Raw genomic sequence first — 25022 nt, forward strand, 5'->3', positions numbered from 1 at the left:
AGAACACGTTTTTTCCAAAAACTGATGGGTTTATCTAGGTGAGCTTTGGCAAACTGTAACCTAGATTTCAGATTTATTTTTATTACAAGCGGGTTTCTCTAAGCAACGCACCCACATAGATTGTTTTCATTTAATCGGCGTCTTATTGTCCTTGAGGAAACATTTACTCCATAGTTCGTTTCGAATGGCACTGGAAGTCTTAAACGGATCCTTGGTCGATAACCTTTAAATAATTCTATCTTCATTTGTAGTTGTCTTTCTAGCCCTTGGGTTTAGTTTAACGTTTTCAATCACTCAAAACTTTTTGAAATGACGAAGGGCATTAACAAAAAAACACAAAAATTAAAAATGCACTCTTTGATTGCAAAACGGGCTAAATTTATGTCCAGCTAAAAACAACGCAAATCACAAACAATCTTCATTTTTCGCAAAACGTTATTGTACTTTTCAATCATTTACACATTTTTATTACCATATAAGGTAGTCATAGTAACAACATAAAAATGAACCGTTACTTGCAAGTAAGAATTTAAAGCACTCTTGTCAATGTGCTAAATCCGCGTCTACCACTGTATGTTGTCTTCAAAAAAGTACATTTAACGACGACGTTTTGGACAAAACGTGACTATAGACATCTACTTTGAGGTACGTAAGACTTAGTCTACCTAGGGACTCTTATAAATTTAGACAACAACGCCAGCGCTGAAATTAAACGAAGAATAACTCATGACAATTGCTGCTTCTTTCGAATTAGAAGGCAATTGAGAAGTACAATCCTTTCTCAAACATCTAAAATCACCATCTATAAGACACTCGGTATCCCGGTTCTCATTTATGGCACTGGGGCTTGAACCCTGTCAAAGAAAGATGAGAGTGGCTTAGGATGCTTCGAGAGAAAAATTCTTCGGGAAGAGACCAACACTCGGCTGGAAGATGGAGAGTGGAGGAGAAGGTACTACATTGAACTGTATGGGTTCTACATTGATACTGATCTGATTAAACTAATAAAAGTCCAACGACTTAGATGGCTAGGGCATTTAGAGAAAAGACATCGCCCGGAAGGCCTTCGAATCTAACCAACCTCAACAAACTTGGTGAAATTAAGATCAATTCTACTTGTACTTTTATTATTTTGACCGCAACTGTACCTATTAAAATAAATCTGATTGCTTTCCTGTTTTTAAACTAAATATTTGTCGATGCTATTGAAGACGTAAAGGTATCTAAATGAACCACGTTCTTTTTAACTTAATAAGGTAAAAATCACCTTTGCGCTTACCTACACCAGTTATGAATATGAGTCAATCAGAATAATTCACAGTAAAGATACTCGTTTCCTTTGAATACCTAAACTTGTTTGCTGTCGTCATTTTTCAGAAATTTGCCTAAGTAAAACAAAACTCTTTAAATATAGCAAGTTCACTCAATCCGGTTAGCAAAAAAACCTTCTGTTTTTGATTCAAACATTTATATTAGGTGAAATTGTTACCTTCGCATGTACCAAACCTATGGATTAACATAATCCTAGCAAATTATGGGTTGGGATACCAAAATTCAAGACACATGAGCCAAATAATTTAATAAAAATATCACAAATTAATGCCACCGGCACTGCAGCCGCACCGGTTTCAATGTTATTCACAACAACAAAGGGAAGTCTAGTAAATCATGAGAACCTCTTATCACAGCAGCCCACTAAATTTAAATATGTATATTTTTTGTTTACCAACAAAAATGTATTGCAAAACCAAACATAAATAAACCATAAAATAAATCAAAAAAAAAAAAAAACAAGGTATGCTGGAATTTTGGATTAAATATAAAAGAAGACACCTCCGTCATTAAAACTCTTTAGACTAAGATCCAAATGATGAAACAGAATAGAAGCCATCATTTAGATAAAACCATTTGAATCAACAATTGGAGTTAATTATGTTTGAAGAAATAGATAAAGCCACAAAAAAAAACAAAACTGAAAACATTTATTTGCATACATACCTCCATCTCTCCAAAATACTGCTGTATGCATATTCAATTTTACGTAGGTAGATTAGATCTTGATATTTTATATAAAATAACCCGATGAATTTGTTGCAAAATCTAACAATACCACATTCAATTAATTGATATTTATTAATTAACGGTTTGATGAAGATATTTGATACGATTAAATTGAAATATTTGAGTTTGAAAAGAATAAAAATAAGCTGGGCCACACAATGAGGAATCAAGAATGAACAATTCTGGAATTGTCAGCAGCGCAATGACAATTGCTACTTTGACAGCAACAGTATGTTTTTTTTAGTATTTCTATATTTATTCCAGCAGGTAAGCGCACCAAAAGTGGAAAAGAGATAAGTGTATGAAGTTTCGCTGGAATGGCGATGTCAACTGGAAGGCAATTGTAAGAAAAAGCTTTTTATTCTACAGGGATGATGTAAACTACATATGAGTGTAGACCAGAGTTGTCAATGAGGGATTTTTGAAAAAAGTTTTGGTTTATCCTGTAAATAATAAAATTAATTAAATCAGTTATTTATGGTTGAAACAAAAACACGCTTCAGCTTCGGCTCCTCCTGCCGTTTACGAGTTCAGTCATAAAAATTCAATGCATGTTATTAGAATGGCTGCGTTCAATTTCGTGTTGGATAGGTGGATTTTTAGATTCCTTGTCGAACGAGTTTGATAGCTGTATTGAGATAGTTGTCAAAAAATAAAAACAACTTTCAGCTGTTCACAAAAAGCAGAGAAATATTGAGGCTTTGAAGTCAAAATTGTTGTAAGATAAAACATTTAATGGATTATTCAACTGATTGGTGCGTAACAATTTAATAAATAAAAGATAACCTTAATTTGTTATCTATGTTAAATTTAATCATAGCTCAATTTGAATTCTATACGATTAATAATTCACTTGGGAAATCTCCAGATTTAAACGATTTACTTTTAACAGAAAACTATCCAAAAACCAGGGCTATTATGATGTGACAATACCTAGATAAAGTTTGGAAGAATTTTGATTTCATTTCCGAATGAGCAGAAGTTGCTTTGCGGTTTGTTCACAGTGGTTAAAGTTTTAGCTTAATGGTGGGACCAACACAAGAACTTTTTTTGCATGATATACCCGTTTGGTTATCCGACGCTTCTTTAAAAACCTTTCAAGGGGAACTTTAGCCAAAAAAATGTGAAGACACTAGTCTTGATATCTATAATGATTTGCTTAGTAACGATTTCAAATTATTAGGATCACTTGCACAAAGTGCAGCAAAATAAAAGAACTTGGAGAAAAAACTGTTGTTTTTTGTTTGGATCTTGAGTAAGCAAGAAATTTTTTTATCAGCTGGAGACAGGTTTAATTTAACAAAGAGTATTGTTCATTTTGCATTCAGCCTTCTAAAATTCGGAGGCAAGTAGCTTCTTCATCGTCTATTATGTACAGAACATCCTCAAATACAACTTCAACTAACATTTTATATCTTTTTGTTTACCAACAAAGCTGAAATAAATTTTAAAGTTTCTGGAAATTCAAGCATGCGTTGAATCAGATGTTTTGTCAGATTCCTTTTTTGACATCTCAGCTGCTATCTTACAAGTACAAAACACTAACAAAAACGTATCCGGATATAGTATCTGTCTGAGATTGAACGCAGCCAATGAAGCTTTGACCTCACTTTCCGTTTGGCAATCTTAAGAAAAAGAACGTAATGATACGTAGTGCGACTGTAAACGGAAGCTCTAGTTCAAATTTGCTGAACATTTCCTTTTGTCTGACAGTTCAACAGCTATAAAATAGTCAACAAATAAAATATAATTGCATTTCTAGGGACAACCATTGCTTATTAGAAAAAGTTAAAAGGTAAGTTATTGAAATATACATAGAATAATTATACAATTTTTTCTTGAAAACGTTTTATTTTTGTAGAACAGAAAATGAGTGGCTCAACTTTCCATTACCGCAGCACGAATTTCGACTTGCGGTTTTTTTTTTATTTGATAGATATGTGCAAATAAATAACAACTAAAGCAATTTTAGAGCGAGGAAACATTTATTTCTATTTTAAATTAATTTTCAAAGTTCACTTTTTTACAAACAAAACACGCAAAAAATGTTCATTTTGACATTTGTTCCATGTTTTTTGTTCAGTGTTTTCTTTGATTTTAGTGCTCAAATGCAAAAAGTACTTTGCATATTGCATATACCCAAACTCGGACCCACCCAAATCCTATAGTGATCCCAAGCAGGGGGGTTACATACCAAGCTGTTAGTACGCAGTGTTATTTATTCAAAAAATTTGTTTTAGGCTCAAGAAATGAAATACAAAAAAAAGTAGGGTTAAGTCCGAAAAAGAAAATATTTTTTTCTATGACTTCAAGGTGTTTCCTCGCCTTAATTTTTAAAACATGTTCTATTGAGATTCCTACCTAACTGTAAACAAAAATCAGAAGGAAATTCGTGCTGAGGTAATGGAAACTCGCCCCAAATGAGTTTCAAAGAACTCCTCATAGATTGAAAGAACTCAGTAGATTGAGCTCCCAGGTCCACCAACGTCTCTCAGTCTGCGTTTCTTCTTGCTCCATGAGCTGAACATACCCACGATAGGCTGTGTAAGCTATTTCCGCACAAAAAATCAAAACAAACTTCTGAGAAAAAATTACAGCTACTTATGACAGAATTGTCATTTTAGAAACGTCATAGTGGAAATGTCATACAAAGCAACATTGAAGCTGACCCATCGTTACGCAGACGAAGTTGACTCGTGTTTATGTTTCGGCCATTGGGCTCATTACATTACTACTGACAATATTACGGTGGAAGGGATAAGTTGGTCCACTTGTCATTTGTTTTTCTCTTGTAAGAAAATATTACTTATTACATTTACAATTTAACAAAGAATCTCGTTACACAAAATATCAATCAAATAATAAATAAATCATAGCGTAATAAAGTTGTTTTAAAATAAACGCAATTAATTTATTAAGTAGACTTGACTTTATAGTTAGCAAATTCAAATGGATTTAGCAAATTGCCTAAAAGTTAAAATAGCTATTCCGTGATTTTAACTTTAGCAAATTGTTAAAAGATAGTAAGTTGTTCAAATCGATTAAAATTACGTAAATCATCTTTTAAGCTTAGCAAATTGCTAAAAATAGTTTTAACATTTTACTGAATCGTTTAAAATTTAAAACCAAAATTTTAAGTTCAAAACATTGAACAAATTACAGTCCAGACATATATGTATGCATATTTGAACTTCTATTTAAAGTCTTTACTATTTTTGTATTTAAGGCCCCAGCTGCACTGACCTTAGTTATTTAGGATTAAATACTATGCACACATTTTCACTTTAACAGATTGATTTGTTTTATATTTTTCGACAGAGCCGAACGGTCGATCTTGGATCGGTTCCAGTCCGTTTGGCTCTCTCGTGCTCTCTCTAGCTTAAGAATTAATGTTTCATAAATCGAAAACAAAAATGTTTCACTCCGTGTATAATGTATACATAGTAGTCTATAAATCATTCACTTTTAAATAATAATGTTCATCTAAATATAAAGTACCTTTCTCTTCAATGGCCATAGAATCTTCTGTGGATAATTTTCTCTCAACTGGGCTAGATTTTCCGGAAACACTTGATCCTTTCTCGTCTCCAGTCCCCGATCCAATCGATATGTCATCCTTAGCATTTTTATCTGGCACTAATAATTGTTGTCCTGGATAAACAAATGAACTATTCAAACGATTTAAATGTGTCAATTCAGATGGCGTTGTGTCAAAACGAGCGGCAACTGATGTCAATGTATCACGATTGCCAACCGTATAAGTAACTGTAGGTATAGATGGTAGCGACGATTTTTTTCGTTCATCTAAAATAAAAAAAAAGAGTTAAGAGTCAAAGAAACATACTAGAAATTTCAATCAAAATATGTACATAGGCAAATATTTTATTTTAACATAACAATTTTTAACATAGTTTATAAACCTTTTATGGTTTGTTGAAACTGAACAAATTCATCAAATGCAAAAGTGATGTCATTATCATTGTAAACACCGCTTTTGTAAACAAACACAATAAATTCCAAATGTTTTTCGTGTCGATAGATTTCGATGTTTTCCATTATTTTTTAATTTTTAAACGACCACTATAAATAATTAAGCTACAGTAGTTTGTTGAGAGTGACCAACTATACTCCATGGAAAATGAATTTGAAATGACACTTCTTTATTCAAACTTCAAACGCTGGATCGTTTAGCTCAAGATTCAAATGACAAAGCCACGCTTGTTTTTCTTTTTGTGGTCAAGATTTTGTTTATTTTTGGTAGTAATTGCAACGTCAGCTCTATCACCCGCTAAACTGAACTCACTGGTTTTAATTTTATTGTGCTTTAATCTGCTCGAGCTAGCTATATGGTTTGCGTCCACCAGCCGAGACTTACTAAATAAACAAATAGAGGTATCGAAACGGTTCAACTTTATGAAGTTTTTATCATAAACAAAAAATTGATAACATAATAATAATTGCTATAATAAGTATGGTTCTTGTGAAACAAGAAGCAAACAAAAAACATCACCAACTACACTTCAAGTAGGTATAAACAGTGGAGCTTAAAAAAAAACGACGCAACATATTTGAGCAGCATTAAGTTGGCTTATTAGCATGATACAATTAAAACTAAAAAAAAATCTTTTTCAAAAGGGCCAACTAATGGGGATTTTCATGAGTAAAATAAATTGATTTATTTATGATCTAGATCTGCCAAAGCACTAATTTCCCCTGTTTTTGCATCCCGTGGGGTAAAATAAATTGATTTATTTTTGATTTAAGATCAAATCTGCAGATCTGGATCTTTTGGCAGATTTAACCCTCTTTGCACTAATACTTATACAATGACAAAAATGTTTAGCTGGAATTTCGACAGTTATACAAACAAAAAGAAAACAATTTTAAAGGTATTCCAATGGCCACAAACAAAATATTTTTGAAGGAAATCTGAATTTGCCCATGGAAAGCCCCTTAACATTATCCCGATTTGTATTAAATAGTGTGAATTGTCGAATTGAAATGTTGATCTTTCTCGACGTTTCAAGGGCCCTACGTTCAAGTACGTCAAGAAGCTTTTTTTGTTGTCGTCGGAGATATGGACTTTTTGATTATATAAATAACAAAAACAGATGCAGAAAGGATTCTCAAAAAAATGAGTGGGTGGGTTTTTTAGCATAGCAATTTATTTGGTTAACCCAAAATATCTCACGAACAAATAATTGAATTAATATGTATGCTGTGGATAACGTTTTTTAACATTATAAATTGTTGTAAACTATTTAAATGAAACAATTACAATTTACATTTATGCAATTTGTTAAAAGCATGATTTTCTACTTCCGTTTCCTCTTTTTACAATGAGAATTTATTAACATAGGACTCTTAAGCATTTAAAACCAGTGGCAACATTGCCTTTCAGCCATCAGAGATGCCGCCTCTGAAGTGCTAGGTTTCACACGGCCACCACAGCGAAACCCCTGGTTTGACGACGAATGCTGGAAAGCGCACGCAGCGAAACAAGAGGCATACAAAACGGCGCTGCACAAAAGGACTAGAGCTGCTAGCGAGCTCTACGAGCAGAAGAGGAGAGAGGAACACCGGCTTCTTAGATGGAAAAAAAGAGAGCACGAGAAGCGCGCGATCGAGGAGATAGAGGGATGTCACAACAGGAATGAGGTTCGTAAATTTTACCAAAAGGTAAAAAAAAACCTCCCAAGGGTACCAGCCACGAACCGAAGCCTGTTAAGACGATCAGGGGAACATCGTGGTAGAACCGCAGTCGATGCTGAGAATATGGAAAGATCACCTCTCCAAATTATATAACGGCGATGACGAACCGAATTCCGCTGTAAGGGAGACAAAACCACTCAACCTCTGCGACGCAGATCAACCCGACCTTGACGAAGTGAAGATAGCTATATCTAAACTTAAGTCAAACAAAGCTGCTGGAGTTGACGGCATCGCTGCCGAACTATTCAAAGCAGCAGGCGATGACTTGGTACGGAGCATGCACCAACTCATCTGCAAAATATGGTCGGAAGAAAGCATGCCCGATGAGTGGAATCTCAGCATAGTGTGCCCGATACATAAGAAAGGAGACCCTCTAAACTGCGCCAAATACAGAGGCATCAGTCTCCTTAACATTGCGTATAAGATTCTCTTTGCCGTATTATAAGAACGTCTGAAGCCATTCGTCAACAACCTGATTGGTCCTTATCAGTGTGGCTTCAGACCATGAAAGTCCACTATCGACCAAATATTCACACTACGGCAGATCTTGGAAAAAACCCAGGAGCTTCAAATCGATACCCACCATCTCTTTATCGATTTTAAAGCCGCATATGACAGCATCTATAGGGAAGAGTTCTACAAAGCAATGTCTAGTTTTGGCATCCCTGTCAAACTTATCCATTTGTGCAGAATGACGATGGAGAATGCACGCTGCTCTATCAAGGTCGGAAAAGATCTTACCGATGCATTTGAGCATTTGATGTCAAAAAAGGTTTTAGACAAGACGATGCACTGTCATGTGACTTCTTCAACATCGTTCTGGAAAGAATTGTGCAAAACTCAACCACCAACACTAGAGACACAATCTTCCAAAGGTCCATCCAATTACCCGGATACGCAGATAATATTGACATAATTGGAAGATCAAAGCGTGATGTCAGTGGAGCGTTTTTGAGCATTGCAACGGAAGCGAAGAAGATGGGTTTAGTGGTAAGTATATGCTGTCATCAAAGAAGGACACTGAACGACGACGTCTTGGGCAAAACGTCACCATGGACAGCTATAACTTTGAGGTAGTTAAGGACTTTGTCTACCTAGGCACCGCTATTAATGCAGACAGCGACACCAGCGCTGAAATCAAACGGAGAATAACTCTTGCAAATCGCTGCTTCTTTGGAAAAAAAACCTCCCAAGGGTACCAGCCACGAACCGAAGCCTGTTAAGACCATCAGGGGAACATCGTGGTAGAACCGCAGTCGATGCTGAGAATATGGAAAGATCACTTCTCTAAATTATATAACGGCGATGACGAACCGAATTCCGCTGTAAGGGAGACAGAACCACTCAACCTCTGCGACGCAGATCAACAATTCCGCTTACCCGACCTTGACGAAGTGAAAATAGCTATATCTAAACTTAAGTCAAACAAAGCTGCTGGAGTTGACGGCATCGCTGCCGAACTATTCAAAGCAGCAGTCGATGACTTGGTACGGAGCATGCACCAACTCATCTGCAAAATATGGTCGGAAGAAAGCATGCCCGATGAGTGGAATCTCAGCATAGTGTGCCCGATACATAAGAAAGGAGACCCTCTAAACTGCGCCAAACACAGAGGCATCAGTCTCCTTAACATTGCGTATAAGATCCTCTCTGCCGTATTATGTGAACGTCTGAAGCCATTCGTCAACAACCTGATTGGTCCTTATCAGTGTGGCTTCAGACCAGGAAAGTCCACTATCGACCAAATATTCACACTACAGCAGATCTTGGAAAAAACCCAGGAGCTTCAAATCGATACTCACCATCTCTTTATCGATTTTAAAGCCGCGTATGACAGCATCTATAGGGATGAGCTCTACCGAGCAATGTCTAGTTTTGGCATCCCTGTCAAACTTATCCGTTTGTGCAGAATGACGATTCAGAATGCACGCTGCTCTATCAAGGTCGGAAAAGATCTTACCAATGAATTTGATGTCAAAAAATGTTTTAAAAAGGCGATGCACTGTCATGCGACTTCTTCAACATCGTTCTGGAAAGAATTGTGCAAAACTCAACCACCAACACTAGAGGCACAATCTTCCAAAGGTTCATCCAATTACTCGGATACGCGGATGATATTGACATAATTGGAAGATCAAAGCGTGAATTCAGTGGAGTGTTTTTGAGCATTGCAACGGAAGCGAAGAAGATGGGTTTAGTGGTAAGTATATGCTGTCATCAAAGAAGGACACTGAACGACGACGTCTTGGGCAAAACGTCACCATGGACAGCTATAACTTTGAGGTAGTTAAGGACTTTGTCTACCTAGGCACCGCTATTAATGCAGACAGCGACACCAGCGCTGAAATCAAACGGAGAATAACTCTTGCAAATCGCTGCTTCTTTGGACTTAGAAGGCAATTGAGAAGTAAATCACCATCTATAAGACACTCACCATCCCGGTTCTCATTTATGGCGCTGAGGCTTGGACCCTGTCAAAGAAAGATGAGAGCGTCTTAGGATGCTTCGAGAGAAAAATTCTTCCCGAACGCATAGATGGAGAATGGAGGAGAAGATATAACGACGAACTGTACGGGCTGTACAGTGACACTGACCTAGTTAGCAGAATTAAAGTCCAACGGCTTAGATGGCTAGGTCATGTAGAGCGGATGGACATCAACGCTCCAGCCCGGAAGGTCTTCGAATCCAATCTCGAGGGACAGCGCAGTAGAGGAAGACCGCGACTCAGGTGGCACACGCAGGTGGGAGAGGACCTCAACCAACTTGGCGTGCGAAACTGGAGACAGCTAGCTAGGGACTGAGACGCTTGTTGGTTGAGGCCCAGGTTCGCCCCGGACTGTAGCGCCAGCTTAAGTAAGTAAGTATATTATTTACAAAATTTTCAGTTGATGGAAAGCCAAAATTAATGCCAAAGAATTAAATTTTAAATTTATTAGTATTTTTATTGAAGTTTGTAAAAAATTAATATATTACAAAGTTTTTAGTAAATAATATTGACAGTTAAACTTATAAATAAGGAAGGTAGGGCGGATAGTTTAAAATCCTCTAATAATAATATTTAATATTTTGAATTATAGAAACTTTGTATTTCAATAATTTAAGTTAGCATTAAACAATGGACAATATTTTTGGTTAACCTGTCTTTCGAATACAACAAATAGGTTCGACGGTTTTTTGAACATTTAGGCAAAAGCGAAACAAATTGAAAACTGTAATCTTCTGAAGGATGTTGTAGAATTTGACAGTGTCATCGAAATACGTGCCAACTAGTTGCGTCAAGAATATGTCCGGCAATCTTTTCAATAAACAAACGTGTACGGTTGCATAATTTAGGTGGATTCAAATTATAATAGGTGAATCAAACTTTAATCGAAGATTAGGTTGTGTTGAATTTAAAAATGCATTTGGAAAATTTACACATCATATTTATTAACAACAGTATCGATTGATTTAAGAACATCAGATCGACTAGTAACAACTGTTTTATTTGAAAGTAACTTTCGTCAACTTCAACATTTTTGGCTAAGCCCGATGACTGAGCCAGTTATGATTCAAGTAATTACTCTGTATATCCGGAGAAATACTTTGAATCAATTCATTTTTTTCCTGAAGAACAGTGCAGAAATTGTGTGGAATATTAAATGCTTTGCGTATATGCTTGTATTATATTCACTTTAATATGAATTCATTTTATATGTACTTCAGTCTAAGTAACACGTGCTAACACCAACAATTGAAAATTTGACATATCGCCATTTATTGAATACTTACTCCATTCAGCTAACACATGTCGCCATCTGTCTGTCGTTTGGAGCTGAATTGTCGTTGTTAAACAATAGAAACATAATTTGAAATAAAATAATGCGATCATAAATTGAGATGTTAGCTATCCTATCTTTAAAATTAAAATCCTATGATTAAAATCGGTTAAGTAGTTTAGGAGTTCATCGCACATCAAAACATTATTAAAGCTTTGTAAAACTTGATTTTCGACTCAAACATCTTTTCTAAAATTTAAGATATTGGCTTCAAACTAATTTCATCTTATAGAAAATATTGTTTTCAACATTCAGTAAAATGTTTATAAGAATTCTACAATTAATAATAGTACGCAAAATTTGTAAATAAATAAAGGCATTGACTTCAAAATGATTTCATTCTGTGCTGAATTGTTTTAAAAAATTGATTCTTTATTTTTATTCTATAAAAAAATAAAAACTTTCAAGAAATGCTATTAACATTGGTAAGAAATCGTTTTCGACTTTAAATCCCTTTAACAAAAAATAGATTTTGAAATCAAACTATTCCATCATAGGTAAAATATTGTTGATAATTTTTGGTTACTTTTTAAGACAAAATTAGCTGACAACTTTTATAGGAAAACATGAAAACTTAAAAAACGACAACAAACTGATGAGAAATGGGTTTCGACTCAAGTATTAGGAGAACAAAGAAAGGTATTGACTTCAAATTATTATTATAAATAAGATAAATCGACAGACGGGATGTAAAATTATCAGTGTGGGTTGCACCCAGCCTGTTTTAAGACATTCGAATTGGTAATTTAAAAATGTTAGATGACCTTTTGGCACTAAAGATATTTGACCATATTTTTTTGAAAACTGAGTTGTGAAATGTAAAATATTAACGATAATTTGTTTAAATGTTTTAAAATCCAAATTCAATGTCAAAATCGAAATTAGAAAACTTTTAGGCCTATTAGGCCTATTAAGGGGACTTGTGTTTTCTGTTGGGGCGTATCAGGCATAGCATATGGCTTCGCTAGGCAGGTCACTATGATAGCTTAAGACTAATGTGAAGAAAGTTTAAAGATAAAGCGCAAAACTTTAAACGATTTAGTAAAATGTTAAATCCAATTTTAGCAAGTTACTAAGCTTAAAAGATGATTTACTTAATTTTAAAACCACAGAATGGCTACTTTTACTTTTAGCAATTTGCTAAATCCATATGACATCTGAGTAATTATTCAGCAGTGGTAAAATGGTCCAGTTAACAGTTAGGAATTCCAATTAATAGGTCCCTTTAAGCGCATTTGCTTTGTTTATTTTTATGAACCGCCATTTTTAGATAGATGGGTTTGGATGCCCGTATTTTAATAAAAGGAAATAAGCACCTTACTAGTTAGCAAAACAAAAATAAAGGTTTAATATTTTGGAGTTCCTTAGTTCTTGCTAACTAGTAAATAGTTAAACCCCTAATAATATCTTCTGCAGCGAAAAATAAAATTTATTTTATTTACATTTCACTCATAATAAAAACGATGCTGGACCATTTTTGAGTATTTTATTTTGGTGTAAAGGGTGTTTTTAAAGACGTGTGATTTTCCATATGGCAATGCTCAGTTGAAGAAACTTTTAGTGAGCGAATTATCTCGAGTCATGGACTGTTGGACAATTTATAGGGTGGGTATGTGATTGACGCCTTGGAAGAAAATATTCGGCGTGTTATTCCTTACATATGGATTCAGTTGGGTCTCTCAACTGGATTTTATTTGCCAGATATCATTTAATGGAAAACCCTTATTTCATAAAACTGTATTGTTGCCCATTCCATAAAAAACACCCTTTAGATGAATTCATTTAACTTGTTCGTGCAGAAATCGATCAATTGACAGCAATTTTTATTCATTCGAACAATTGCAAATGATTTGCAATTAAATTCGGTACCGATATTAATTCGCTGAAATTTCAAAAAAAAATTTACGGGGTGGTGCAAACCGTAAATTATTTTAGTTTTATGACAGATATGAGCTTTCCCCATATGGTTTCGAAGTACAAGCTCTGATTTAAATAAGAAGTGTTCAGATCGCTCAGAAATAGTGTGACATAGTTAAACAAGGTCTTAAAATTAAAGAAGAATTTTCTATCCTTTTGATGTCAAATTAAACTAGTTTTAAGGTTTTTTTTGACAATTCAATTTCGCTGTTCCAATGTGTACTGAAGGCCTTAATTCAAATCCGACATAAAACTTGTTATTTTACGTAAGGTTATTAAGATGTTACTTTTGAAAATATAAAAAAAAATATAAGTCTTTTTAAAACTAGTTTAATTTATAAATTACTTGTTTTCCATAAAATGGTTGATGGTATTTCATAATAAAAATTAAAAAGAAATTCATAAGTTGTCAGATTCAACCTGTCTTACAAAAATGTGAAAAAAAGAATAAACCATTTATTTTTAAACGGTTTTCAAAGCAGGAAAAGTCAGAACAGTTTGAAAATAAGAGTTGTTCTTGCAAAGCATCCGTCGTCTTAACAATTTTATGATATCAAGTTTTTAAAATACATTAACATATGTATGTATGTAAAAATAATACCCGTGTTTTGTTGGAAAAACTATCCATAGTATTGTAGGATTTTACACGAATAACAAAAACAATATCCGCAGTTTAAATACTACCGATAAAAGTTATAGTAGATTCTTACGGGTTTTTGACATTTATACGAGTCTCAAATGGATCTTATGTGATTATGTTCTCAAATGTTTTAACGATTAATACTGCAGTTGTATCTCAATGGCTTTGTTCGTTAAGTAGTTGTTCATTTGGAATTATGCATTTTCCATTGCGGAAAAAATCAATAGGTAGCTGTTGATATTATTTAGTTTTAATAATGAACATGGACTAACTGGGCTTGTGTTGCAAGAAAAAACAATTGAAACGATAATTGAGTTTTGCTATGTTTCCACCAAAGGTTTATCTCAGTTTAGATTAAATAAATCTTTTTAGTGTTTCCACCGCATAAGAAGATTTAAAAATGATTAGGTCTGAGAGCACTTTCTCAAATGTAAATGGTGTTTCGATGTTTCTTATGAAAAGTGCAAGTGAGATAGTTTGATTCGTGTTAAAAAATTAAGAACTGAATAGTTCAGCACCTACTAGATGTGCATTTTTTTAAATTTGATGCATTATCTGTAAAACCGACTTCTCCACACCGGTTTTCTTCACAACTTGACTCGACTCCAATTCCCGACAGGAATCGAGTCGAATCAAGGACATTCAAGTATATAACGAATTGAGGCGAGCTTCAAGCTCGCTTCAACATCACATGTTAATGTAGTAGTCTACGAACGAACCCATTCCTTGAAGCAATTGTTAAATTAAGAATTTTTATAGAATCTCAATTTCCAGATGTTTTCTTACCACCTTATCTTAAAAATTATCAATTTTATTAGCTTTAGGTAGTTTATTTGCTGAAGTTAATTTTAATTTTTGATTTTCACAAAACTTTCTTCTATTTGTGTTCTATTTTTTTATTATTATTCTGACAGGGGTTTTTTAAGTTGTACCAATTTTTAAATACAAAAATCTGGCTACTGCCAATGAGTTTTCTTGGGAATTTTCTACTATGCTATTATAGAATGCCAAAAAAGCACAGGTAATAAACCATTTGTCCTTGAACGGTTTCAAAGCAGGAAAAATCAGAACAGTTTGAAAATAAGAGTTGTTCTTGTAAAGCATCCGTCGTATAAACAATTTTATCATATCAAGTTTTTGAAATACATTAACATATGTACAAATAATATATATTTTTAACTTGAGCAGTCAGCTATAGTTAAAATTAGTGTTCGGATTGAAAATCAGCACTAAAAATTGAGTCCAAAGTGTATTTTTCAAAACTATGGAAGCATAAAATTCAAGGTTCGCTCAAATCTTCATATAGAGTCAAATAAAGATTTAGAACTTTAGAAAAAATTGTGCTTTGCAATATCGTCATACAATTTACTGTTAAGGGATATGCTGTGTTTAGCCTTAAAAAGCCCGTGTTTTTGGTTGTATGTATTAAACATTTTAAGAACCTGATGTGATGGAAACATTTAAAGGCGAAATTCGAATTATTAATTGTAATTATTTTAATAAACATTTTATTATTTTAATGTGAAATATTGTATACATTTTGTTGTATTAATAATAACATTTTGTACAAGGCATCTAGTTAGGTGGTCAAGTGACATACACTTCAACCTCGGAACTTTACTTCACTATTATTTAGTTTTAGTTGATCCTGCAAAAACTACCAAATTCATAATATTGTCTACAAAAGACTCCTTAGGCAAGCTACAAGTCCATCTCAGTTTGTATTTTGTATTTTAAGAAATTTTACTTATTCTTTTTCTAATTAAACGAAAAATCCTTTTACATAAAACATCAAATGAAATTGCGTAGAAAATAAAAAAAATCTTAAAGTAAAAAAGGTCAGTTTTCAGTAGAATGAATAAACATAATCATCTGTCATTTTGACATGATTAGACTTGGCTTGATAGTTACTGAGATTTGTCTTGATTAACTTTTCAGTTAACTTTCCAACAAAGTTGCCTTAATTAGAAGGCAGTTTTTGGGCAACTGCCCAATCAGATACTTAAAATTTGCCTTACTTTCAAGTCCCTTATGTTGTTTTAACCTGATTTTCAAACTGTGGGGGTTGCCAGCTGATAATGGTACAAATCGCAGTTAATTTAAGTCATAATTTAAATTATACTTTCATAATAAAAATGTTATGTGAATATAGAACTTTGAAAATTATTTCGAATTGAAACGTAAATCTTTAATATTTTAGCATGCTTTTATGAACTCAGTTTTAGTTCTGAAGTTGTTATTTATACTGTCTGCGTCCGATTGAATTCTGAATATTAAAACGCTTGCTTGTTTTTATCATGTGTGTATTTGATCCAGAGGGGGGGTCGTAGGGCTCATGACCCCTCTTGGGAGATAAGTTGTTTGTTTTTTTTTCGTAGGAATTCCCTTCAATTCAAAACTAATCGTATTGCGTTAATGGATGTGATCTTCATTACATTTTGAATTATTTTTTTAATATAAAAACAACATTTGTATTTTACTTTCTTAAACTTTAAACTATAGATTGGACCAATAATTTGAAAAAACTTTAATAATGCCTTAAATTATTTTCATAAAATTTGTTTATAAGAAAAAGATCAAATATTCAGGTTCTTAAGATGAAACCTTGATTAAGAGATCATCAATTTTATATTAAGTTGCCTTTAAATTCCCAAAACTAGCCTTTAATTTTATTATTACATTTTTTTTGACACACATAAATAGTGACCATTGAAGTTATTTTTACTTGTGACATATTGGAACTATATAGCACGTTTTGCATTAGTAATAAATGTCGAACTAAAGCTTTTAATCAAACATAACATTACGACGGTTTTGTTAATACAAAAAATAAGAGCAGTCCCCATACAAATTTGTTGAATAAAATATGTGATTTGTTTTTTAAACTTTCTTTTAATTTTGTGTTCGTAATTTAACTTCTTTAAACAAGAAGGGTACCCCTCATAAAACCTTTATTTTGTTTTTAAGTTTTCTCAAGAAGTGATGGACCCATTTTAATAATCTTCTCTTTCTGTGCAAGCTCTTGTCAATGATAAAATCATTGTTTTTAAGTTTTCTCAAGAATTAATGGACCGATTTCAATAATCTTCTCTTTCATCATTGTTTTTAAGTTTTCTCAAGAAGTAATGGACCGATTTCAATAATCTTCTCTATCTGTGGTGCAAGCTCTTGTCAATCATAAAATCATTGTTTTTTTTTTTTTTTTAAGTTTTCTCAAGAAGTAGTGGGATGTTCAAATGGTAGACATGTGCATTCAAGAGGACACAAGCGTCCACAGGTTTTTCTCAAAACCCACCTCTGTCTATCAACTCCTACTCTCACCTCCCCGCGGTGAACATCGGGTGCCTAGTACCTCAACTGGAGATTGGGTTCCAACCCCAGTGGAAAGTTGTTGGGGGCAGCAAACGAGAGAGGGGGGGAGAGGTGTTTCCACTAAGGCACCTCTCCTTATCCAGGCGGCAGCGGACGAATTCTCGAGATAGAATCAACGGTGGCGTCTACAGTTCCAGTAAGGTCGAACTACTTAGTGAACACCTTATAGGGCTTCTTCGACATATTCGGAGCCCAGGCCTATAAGGAGCAGTTCATCCGGCTCCCCTTCCTTGGAGTTATACTAAGGATCTGGCCCTCCAGGTTGGGGGTTGTGCCGTCGGGGTGACTTCCTGGCCACGTAAAAACATCATAGTTTCGAAGCAACAACAAGCCTCGGATACGGACGGATTCACTGTTGACAACCCACGCAAACGAAATAAGGACAACGAACTTCGGATATGTACGTGGAATGTTAGGTCCCTTAACACACCACGTGCAGCCGAACAATTAGCGGAAACCCTAAACTGCTGCAAGGCAGATATTACAGCCATCCAAGAAGTGCGATTGGATGGACCGGGTAAACGCAAACTAAAAGACTGCGATATCTACTACGGCGACTGCTACCGAGAACAAAGACAGCGTCTATTTGGGTGTGGATTTGTTGTTGGAACTAGGCTCAGGCAAAAAGTCTTGAGTTTCAACAGTGTGAGCGAGCGCATCACGACAATCCGCATCAAGGCTTAATTCGCCAACATAAGCCTAATATGCGCGCATGCCCCAACAGAGGAGAAAGATGAAGACACCAAAGATATGTTCTTCGAGCTCTTGGACAAGACATATGAGCAGTGCCCTGGCTATGACATTAAAATTGTCTTAGGAGATTTTAATGCCAAGCTAGGAAGAGAAGACATCTTTGGTGGCATAATTGGGAGATACAGCCTGCACGACACTACCTCCGACAACGGATTCAGGCTGGTCGATTTCGCTGCGGGGCGAGACGTTCTGGTAGCTAGTACGCAGTTCACGCATCTTAATATCCACAAGGGGACATGGAAATCTCCTGATCAATCAACCAGATTGACAACATTGCGATCGACGCACGACACTTCTCCAGTATTCAGGATATCCAAACATTCCGAGAGGCCAACATTGACTCGGACCACTACCTCGTTGTAGCCAAGGTACGGCTACGGATATCCCGATCCAAGCCAAAACAAGGAAGTACTGTGAGAAGATTCGACGTTAGACGGCTACAATCGCAAGAGACTGCCATGTCCTTCTCCGATCGAGTCTCTAATAACCTCCTAAGGAGTCCTATGCTTCCTGCATTAAGCATTGAAAACCAGTGGCAACATTGCCTTGCAGCCATCAGAGATGCCGCCTCTGAAGTGCTAGGTTTCACACGGCCACCACAGCGAAACCCCTGGTTTGACGACGAATGCCGGCAAGCGCACGCAGCGAAACAAGAGGCATACAAAACGGCGCTGCACAAAAGGACTAGAGCTGCTCGCGAGCTCTACGAGCAGAAGAGGAGAGAGGAACACCGGCTTCTTAGACGGAAAAAAAGAGAGCATGAGAAGCGCGCGATCGAGGAGATAGAGGGATGTCACAACAGGAATGAGGTTCGTAAATTTTACCAAAAGGTAAAAAAAACCTCCCAAGGGTACCAGCCACGAACCGAAGCTTGTAAAGACGATCAGGGGAACATCGTAGTAGAACCGCAGTCGATGCTGAGAATATGGAAAAATCACTTCTCCAAATTGTATAACGGCGATGACGAACCGAATTCCGCTGTAAGGGAGATAGAACCACTCAACCTCGGCGACGCAGATCAACAATTCCGCCCACCCGACCTTGACGAACTGAAGATAGCTATATCTAAACTTAAGTCAAACAAAGCTGCTGGAGCTGACGGCATCACCGCCGAACTATTCAAAGCAGCAGGCGATGACTTGGTAGGGAGCATGCACCAACTCATCTGCAAAATTTGGTCGGAAGAAAGCATGCCCGATGAGTGGAATCTCAGCATAGTGTGCCCGATACATAAGAAAGGAGACCCTCTAAACTGCGCCAACTACAGAGGCATCAGTCTCCTTAACATTGCGTATAAGATCCTCTCTGCCGTATTATGTGAACGTCTGAAGCCATTCGTCAACAACCTGATTGGTCCTTATCAGTGTGGCTTCAGACCAGGAAAGTCCACTATCGACCAAATATTCACACTACGGCAGATCTTGGAAAAAACCCAGGAGCTTCAAATCGATACCCACCATCTCTTTATCGATTTTAAAGCCGCGTATGACAGCATCTATAGGGAAGAGCTCTACCGAGCAATGTCTAGTTTTGGCATCCCTGTCAAACTTATCCGTTTGTGCAGAATGACGATGGAGAATGCACGCTGCTCTATCAAGGTCGGAAAAGATCTTACCGATGCATTTGATGTCAAAAAAGGTTTTAGACAAGGCGACTTCTTCAACATCGTTCTGGAAAGAATTGTGCAAAACTCAACCGTCAACACTAGAGGCACAATCTTCCAAAGATCCATCCAATTACTCGGATACGCAGATGATATTGACATAATTGGAAGATCAAAGCGTGATGTCAGTGGAGCGTTTTTGAGCATTGCGACGGAAGCGAAGAAGATGGGTTTAGTGGTCAATGAGGGCAAGACCAAGTATATCAAATCAAATGGGGTGGCGCAACAGTCCGTTGTGAACCAGGGCCTAGTGACTTACAACTCTCAACCATTCCTGTGTGCGAGTAATGTTGTCAGGAATGGAGGGGACCTACAATTTTATGCCGAATCCGAACGGCTTGTTTGAGAAAGCACTTTTTCATGACAAGAATTACTCTTGAAGGATTTGTCAATTCCTCGCAACAGGCAGTACCCGCGAAAATTAATTTTTTTTTAATGAAGGTGGCACAGGCAGGGATTGAACCCAAGACCCCTTGCATGAGAGTCCAACGCACAAACCATCATGCCACAGGTACTACAGACCAAGTATATGCTGTCATCAAAAAAGGACACTGAACGACGACGTCTTGGACAAAACGTCACCATGGACAGCTATAACTTTGAGGTAGTTAAGGACTTTGTCTACCTAGGCACCGCTATTAATGCAGACAACGACACCAGCGCTGAAATCAAACGAAGAATAACTCTTGCAAATCGCTGCTTCTTTGGACTTAGAAGGCAATTGAGAAGTAAAGTCCTCTCTCGAGCATGTAAAATCACCATCTATAAGACACTCATCATCCCGGTTCTCATTTATGGCGCTGAGGCCTGGACCCTGTCAAAGAAAGATGAGAGCGTCTTAGGATGCTTCGAGAGAAAAATTCTTCGGGCGATTTTTGGTCCCGTACGCATAGATGGAGAATGGAGGAGAAGATATAACGACGAGCTGTACGGGCTGTACAGCGACACTGACCTAGTTAGCAGTATCAAAGTCCAACGGCTTAGATGGCTAGGTCATTTAGAGCGGATGGACATCAACGCTCCAGCCCGGAAGGTCTTCGAATCCAATCCCGAGGGACGGCGTAGTAGAGAAAGACCGCGACTCAGGTGGCGCACCCAGGTGGGAGAGGACCTCAACCAACTTGGCGTGCGAAATTGGAGACAGCTAGCTAGGGACCGAGCTGGCTGGAGACGCTTGTTGGTTGAGGCCCAGGTCCACCGCGGACTGTAGCGCCACCTTAAGTAAGTAAGTATATTATTTACAAAATTTTCAGTTGATGGAAAGCCAAAATCAATGCCAAAGAATTAAATTTTAAATTTATTAGTATTTTTATTGAAGTTTGTAAAAAATTAATATATTACAAAGTTTTTAGTAAATAATATTGACAGTTAAACTTATAAATGAGGAAGGTAGGGCGGATAGTTTAAAATCCTCTAATAATAATATTTAATATTTTGAATTATAGAAACTTTGTATTTCAATAATTTAAGTTAGCATTAAACAGTGGACAATATTTTTGGTTAACCTGTTTTTCGATAACAGAAATAGGTTCGACGGTTTTCCTACAAGTGAACATTTAGGCAAAAGCTAAACAAATTGAAAACTGTAATCTTCTGAAGGATATTGTAGAATTTGACAGTGTCATCGAAATACGTACTTACTAGTTGCGTCAAGAATATGTCCGGCAATCTTTTCAATAAACAAACGTGTACGGTTGCATAATTTAGGTGGATTCAAATTATAATAGGTGAATCAAACTTTAACAGAAGATTATATTGTGTTGATTTTAAAAATGCATTTGGAAAATTTACACATCATTTTTATTAACAACAGTATCGATTGATTTAAGAACATCAGATCGACTAGTAACAACTGTTTTATTTGAAAGTAACTTTCGTCAACTTCAACATTTTTGGCTAAGCCCGATGACTGAGCCAGTTATGATTCAAGTAATTACTCTGTATATCCGGAAAAATACTTTGAATCAATTCATTTTTTTCCTGAAGAACAGTGCAGAAATTGTGTGGAATATTAAATGCTTTGCGTATATCCTTGTATTATATTCACTTTAATATGAATTCATTTTATATGTACTTCAGTCTAAGTAACACGTGCTAACACCAACAATTGAAAATTTGACATATCGCCATTTATTGAATACTTACTCCATTCAGCTAACACATGTCGCCATCTGTCTGTCGTTTGGAGCTGAATTGTCGTTGTTAAACAATAGAAACATAATTTGAAATAAAATAATGCGATCATAAATTGAGATGTTAGCTATCCTATCTTTAAAATTAAAATCCTATGATTAAAATCGGTTAAGTAGTTTAGGAGTTCATCGCACATCAAAACATTATTAAAGCTTTGTAAAACTTGATTTTCGACTCAAACATCTTTTCTAAAATTTAAGATATTGGCTTTAAACTAATTTCATCTTATAGAATATATTGTTTTCAACATTCAGTAAAATGTTTATAAGAATTCTACAATTAATAATAGTACGCAAAATTTGTAAATAAATAAAGGCATTGACTTCAAAATGATTTCATTCTGTGCTGAATTGTTTTAAAAAATTGATTCTTTATTTTTATTCTATAAAAAAATAAAAACTTTCAAGAAATGCTATGAACATTGGTAAGAATTCGTTTTCGACTTAAAATCTCTTTAACAAAAAATAGATTTTGAAATCAAACTATTCCATCATATGTAAAATATTGTTGATAATTTTTGGTTACTTTTTAAGACAAAATTAGCTGACAACTTTTATAGCAAAACATGAAAACTTAAAAAACGACAACAAACTGATGAGAAATGGGTTTCGACTCAAGTATTAGGAGAACAAAGAAAGGTATTGACTTCAAATTATTATTATAAATAAGATAAATCGACAGACGGGATGTAAAATTATCAGTGTGGGTTGCACCCAGCCTGTTTTAAGACATTCGAATTGGTAATTTAAAAATGTTAGATGACCTTTTGGCACTAAAGATATTTCAGATTCTGATCTTAAACGTTCCGCGTTTGATCAAATTTTTTTGAAAACTGAGTTGTGAAATGTAAAATATTAACGATAATTTGTTTAAATGTTTTAAAATCCAAATTCAATGTCAAAATCGAAATTAGAAAACTTTTAGGCCTATTATTTACTAGGAAAGGTTACGGGTACTACAGTGATGTGACAAAACGTAAGGGGAGTTTTCTGTTGGGGCGTATCAGGCATAGCATATGGCTTCGCTAGGCAGGTCACTATGATAGCTTAAGACTAATGTGAAGAAAGTTTAAAGATAAAGCGCAAAACTTTAAACGATTTAGTAAAATGTTAAATCCAATTTTAGCAAGTTACTAAGCTTAAAAGATGATTTACTTAATTTTAAAATCACAGAATGGCTACTTTTACTTTTAGCAATTTGCTAAATCCATATGACATCTGAGAAATTATTCAGCAGTGGTAAAATGGTCCAGTTAACAGTTAGGAATTCCAATTAATAGGTCCCTTTAAGCGCATTTGCTTTGTTTATTTTTATGAACCGCCATTTTTAGATAGGTGGGTTTGGATGCCCGTATTTTAATAAAAGGAAATAAGCACCTTACTAGTTAGCAAAACAAAAATAAAGGTTTAATATTTTGGAGTTCCTTAGTTCTTGCTAACTAGTAAATAAATAAACCCCTAAATTTATTTTATTTACATTTCATTCATAATAAAAACGATGCGCAATGCACCACGATTTTTGAGTATTTTATTTTGGTGTAAAGGGTGTTTTTAAAGACGTGTGATTTTCCAATGGCAATGCTCAGTTGAAGAAAACTTTTAGTGAGCGCATTATCTCGAGTCATGGACTTTTATCAGGCGTATTCACAAGATCGTGTGATTTAAGACTGTTGGACAATTTATAGGGTGGGTATGTGATTGACGCCTTCGAAGAAAATATTCGGCGTGTTATTCCTTACATATGGATTCAGTTGGGTCTCTCAACTGGATTTTATTTGTCAGATATCATTTAATGGAAAACCCTTATTTCATAAAACTGTATTGTTGCCCATTCTATTTAAAAAAAACCCTTTAGATGAATTCATTTAACTTGTTGGTGCAGAATTCAATCAATTGACAGCAATTTATATTCATTCGAACAATTGCAAATGATTTGCAATTAAATTCGTTACCGATATAAATTCGCTGAAATTTCAAAAAAAAAATTACGGGGTGGTGCAAACCGTAAATTATTTTAGTTTTATGACAGATATGAGCTTTCCCCATATGGTTTCGAAGTACAAGCTCTGATTTAAATAAGAAGTGTTCAGATCGCTCAGAAATAGTGTGACATAGTTAAACAAGGTCTTAAAATTAAAGAAGAATTTTCTATCCTTTTGATGTCAAATTAAACTAGTTCCAAGGTTTTTTTTGACAATTCAATTTCGCTGTTCCAATGTGTTCTGAAGGCCTTAATTCAAATCCGACATAAAACTTGTTATTTTACGTAAGGTTATTAAGATATTACTTTTGAAAATAAAAAAAAACGAATATAAGTCTTTTTAAAACTAACTTAAGGGCATGTCGCATGCAAAAAAATTGATTGGTGCTTTGCGCTTAGCTTTGTAGCGTTCACATTTTTTTAAATATTTAAACGAAATAAACGGGTTTTGATTGAAAATATATTGGGCTAAAATGTATAAATTAACTGTTTTCCATTAAATGCTTGATGGTATTTCATAAAAAAATTTAAAAAAAAAACTCATAAGTTGTCAGATTTAACCTGTCTTACAAAAATGTGAAAAAAAGAATAAACCATTTATTTTTAAACGGTTTTCAAAGCAGGAAAAGTCAGAACAGTTTGAAAATAAGAGTTGTTCTTGCAAAGCATCCGTCGTCTTAACAATTTTATGATATCAAGTTTTTAAAATACATTAACATATGTATGTATGTAAAAATAATACCCGTGTTTTGTTGGAAAAACTATCCATAGTATTGTAGGATTTTACACAAATAACAAAAACAATATCCGCAGTTTAAATACTACCGATAAAAGTTATAGTAGAATCTTACGGGTTTTTGACATTTATAAGACTCTTAAATGGATCTTATGTGATTATGTTTTCAAATGTTTT

At 35.0% G+C, this 25022-nt stretch overlaps 1 protein-coding gene across 17 annotated transcripts in view; it reads right to left on the reverse strand.

Moving 5' to 3' along the window:
• The window catches only part of LOC129954025 (TLD domain-containing protein 2), a 331572-nt gene that overhangs the window by 112323 nt on the left and 194227 nt on the right, over window positions 1-25022 (reverse strand). For 14 of the 17 annotated variants that reach the window (XM_056067629.1, XM_056067634.1, XM_056067630.1 and 11 more), the window contains one exon: window positions 5560-5865. In XM_056067629.1, the coding sequence (XP_055923604.1) occupies window positions 5560-5865 (306 nt within the window). Of the gene's footprint in view, window positions 1-1998; window positions 2213-5559; window positions 5866-25022 lie in introns of those variants that run through there. The other 3 variants (XM_056067650.1, XM_056067649.1, XM_056067635.1) reach the window with 2 other exon arrangements.

Source organism: Eupeodes corollae, chromosome 1 (genome assembly GCF_945859685.1).
Source record: "Eupeodes corollae chromosome 1, idEupCoro1.1, whole genome shotgun sequence".
Taxonomy (NCBI): Eukaryota; Metazoa; Arthropoda; class Insecta; order Diptera; family Syrphidae; genus Eupeodes; species Eupeodes corollae.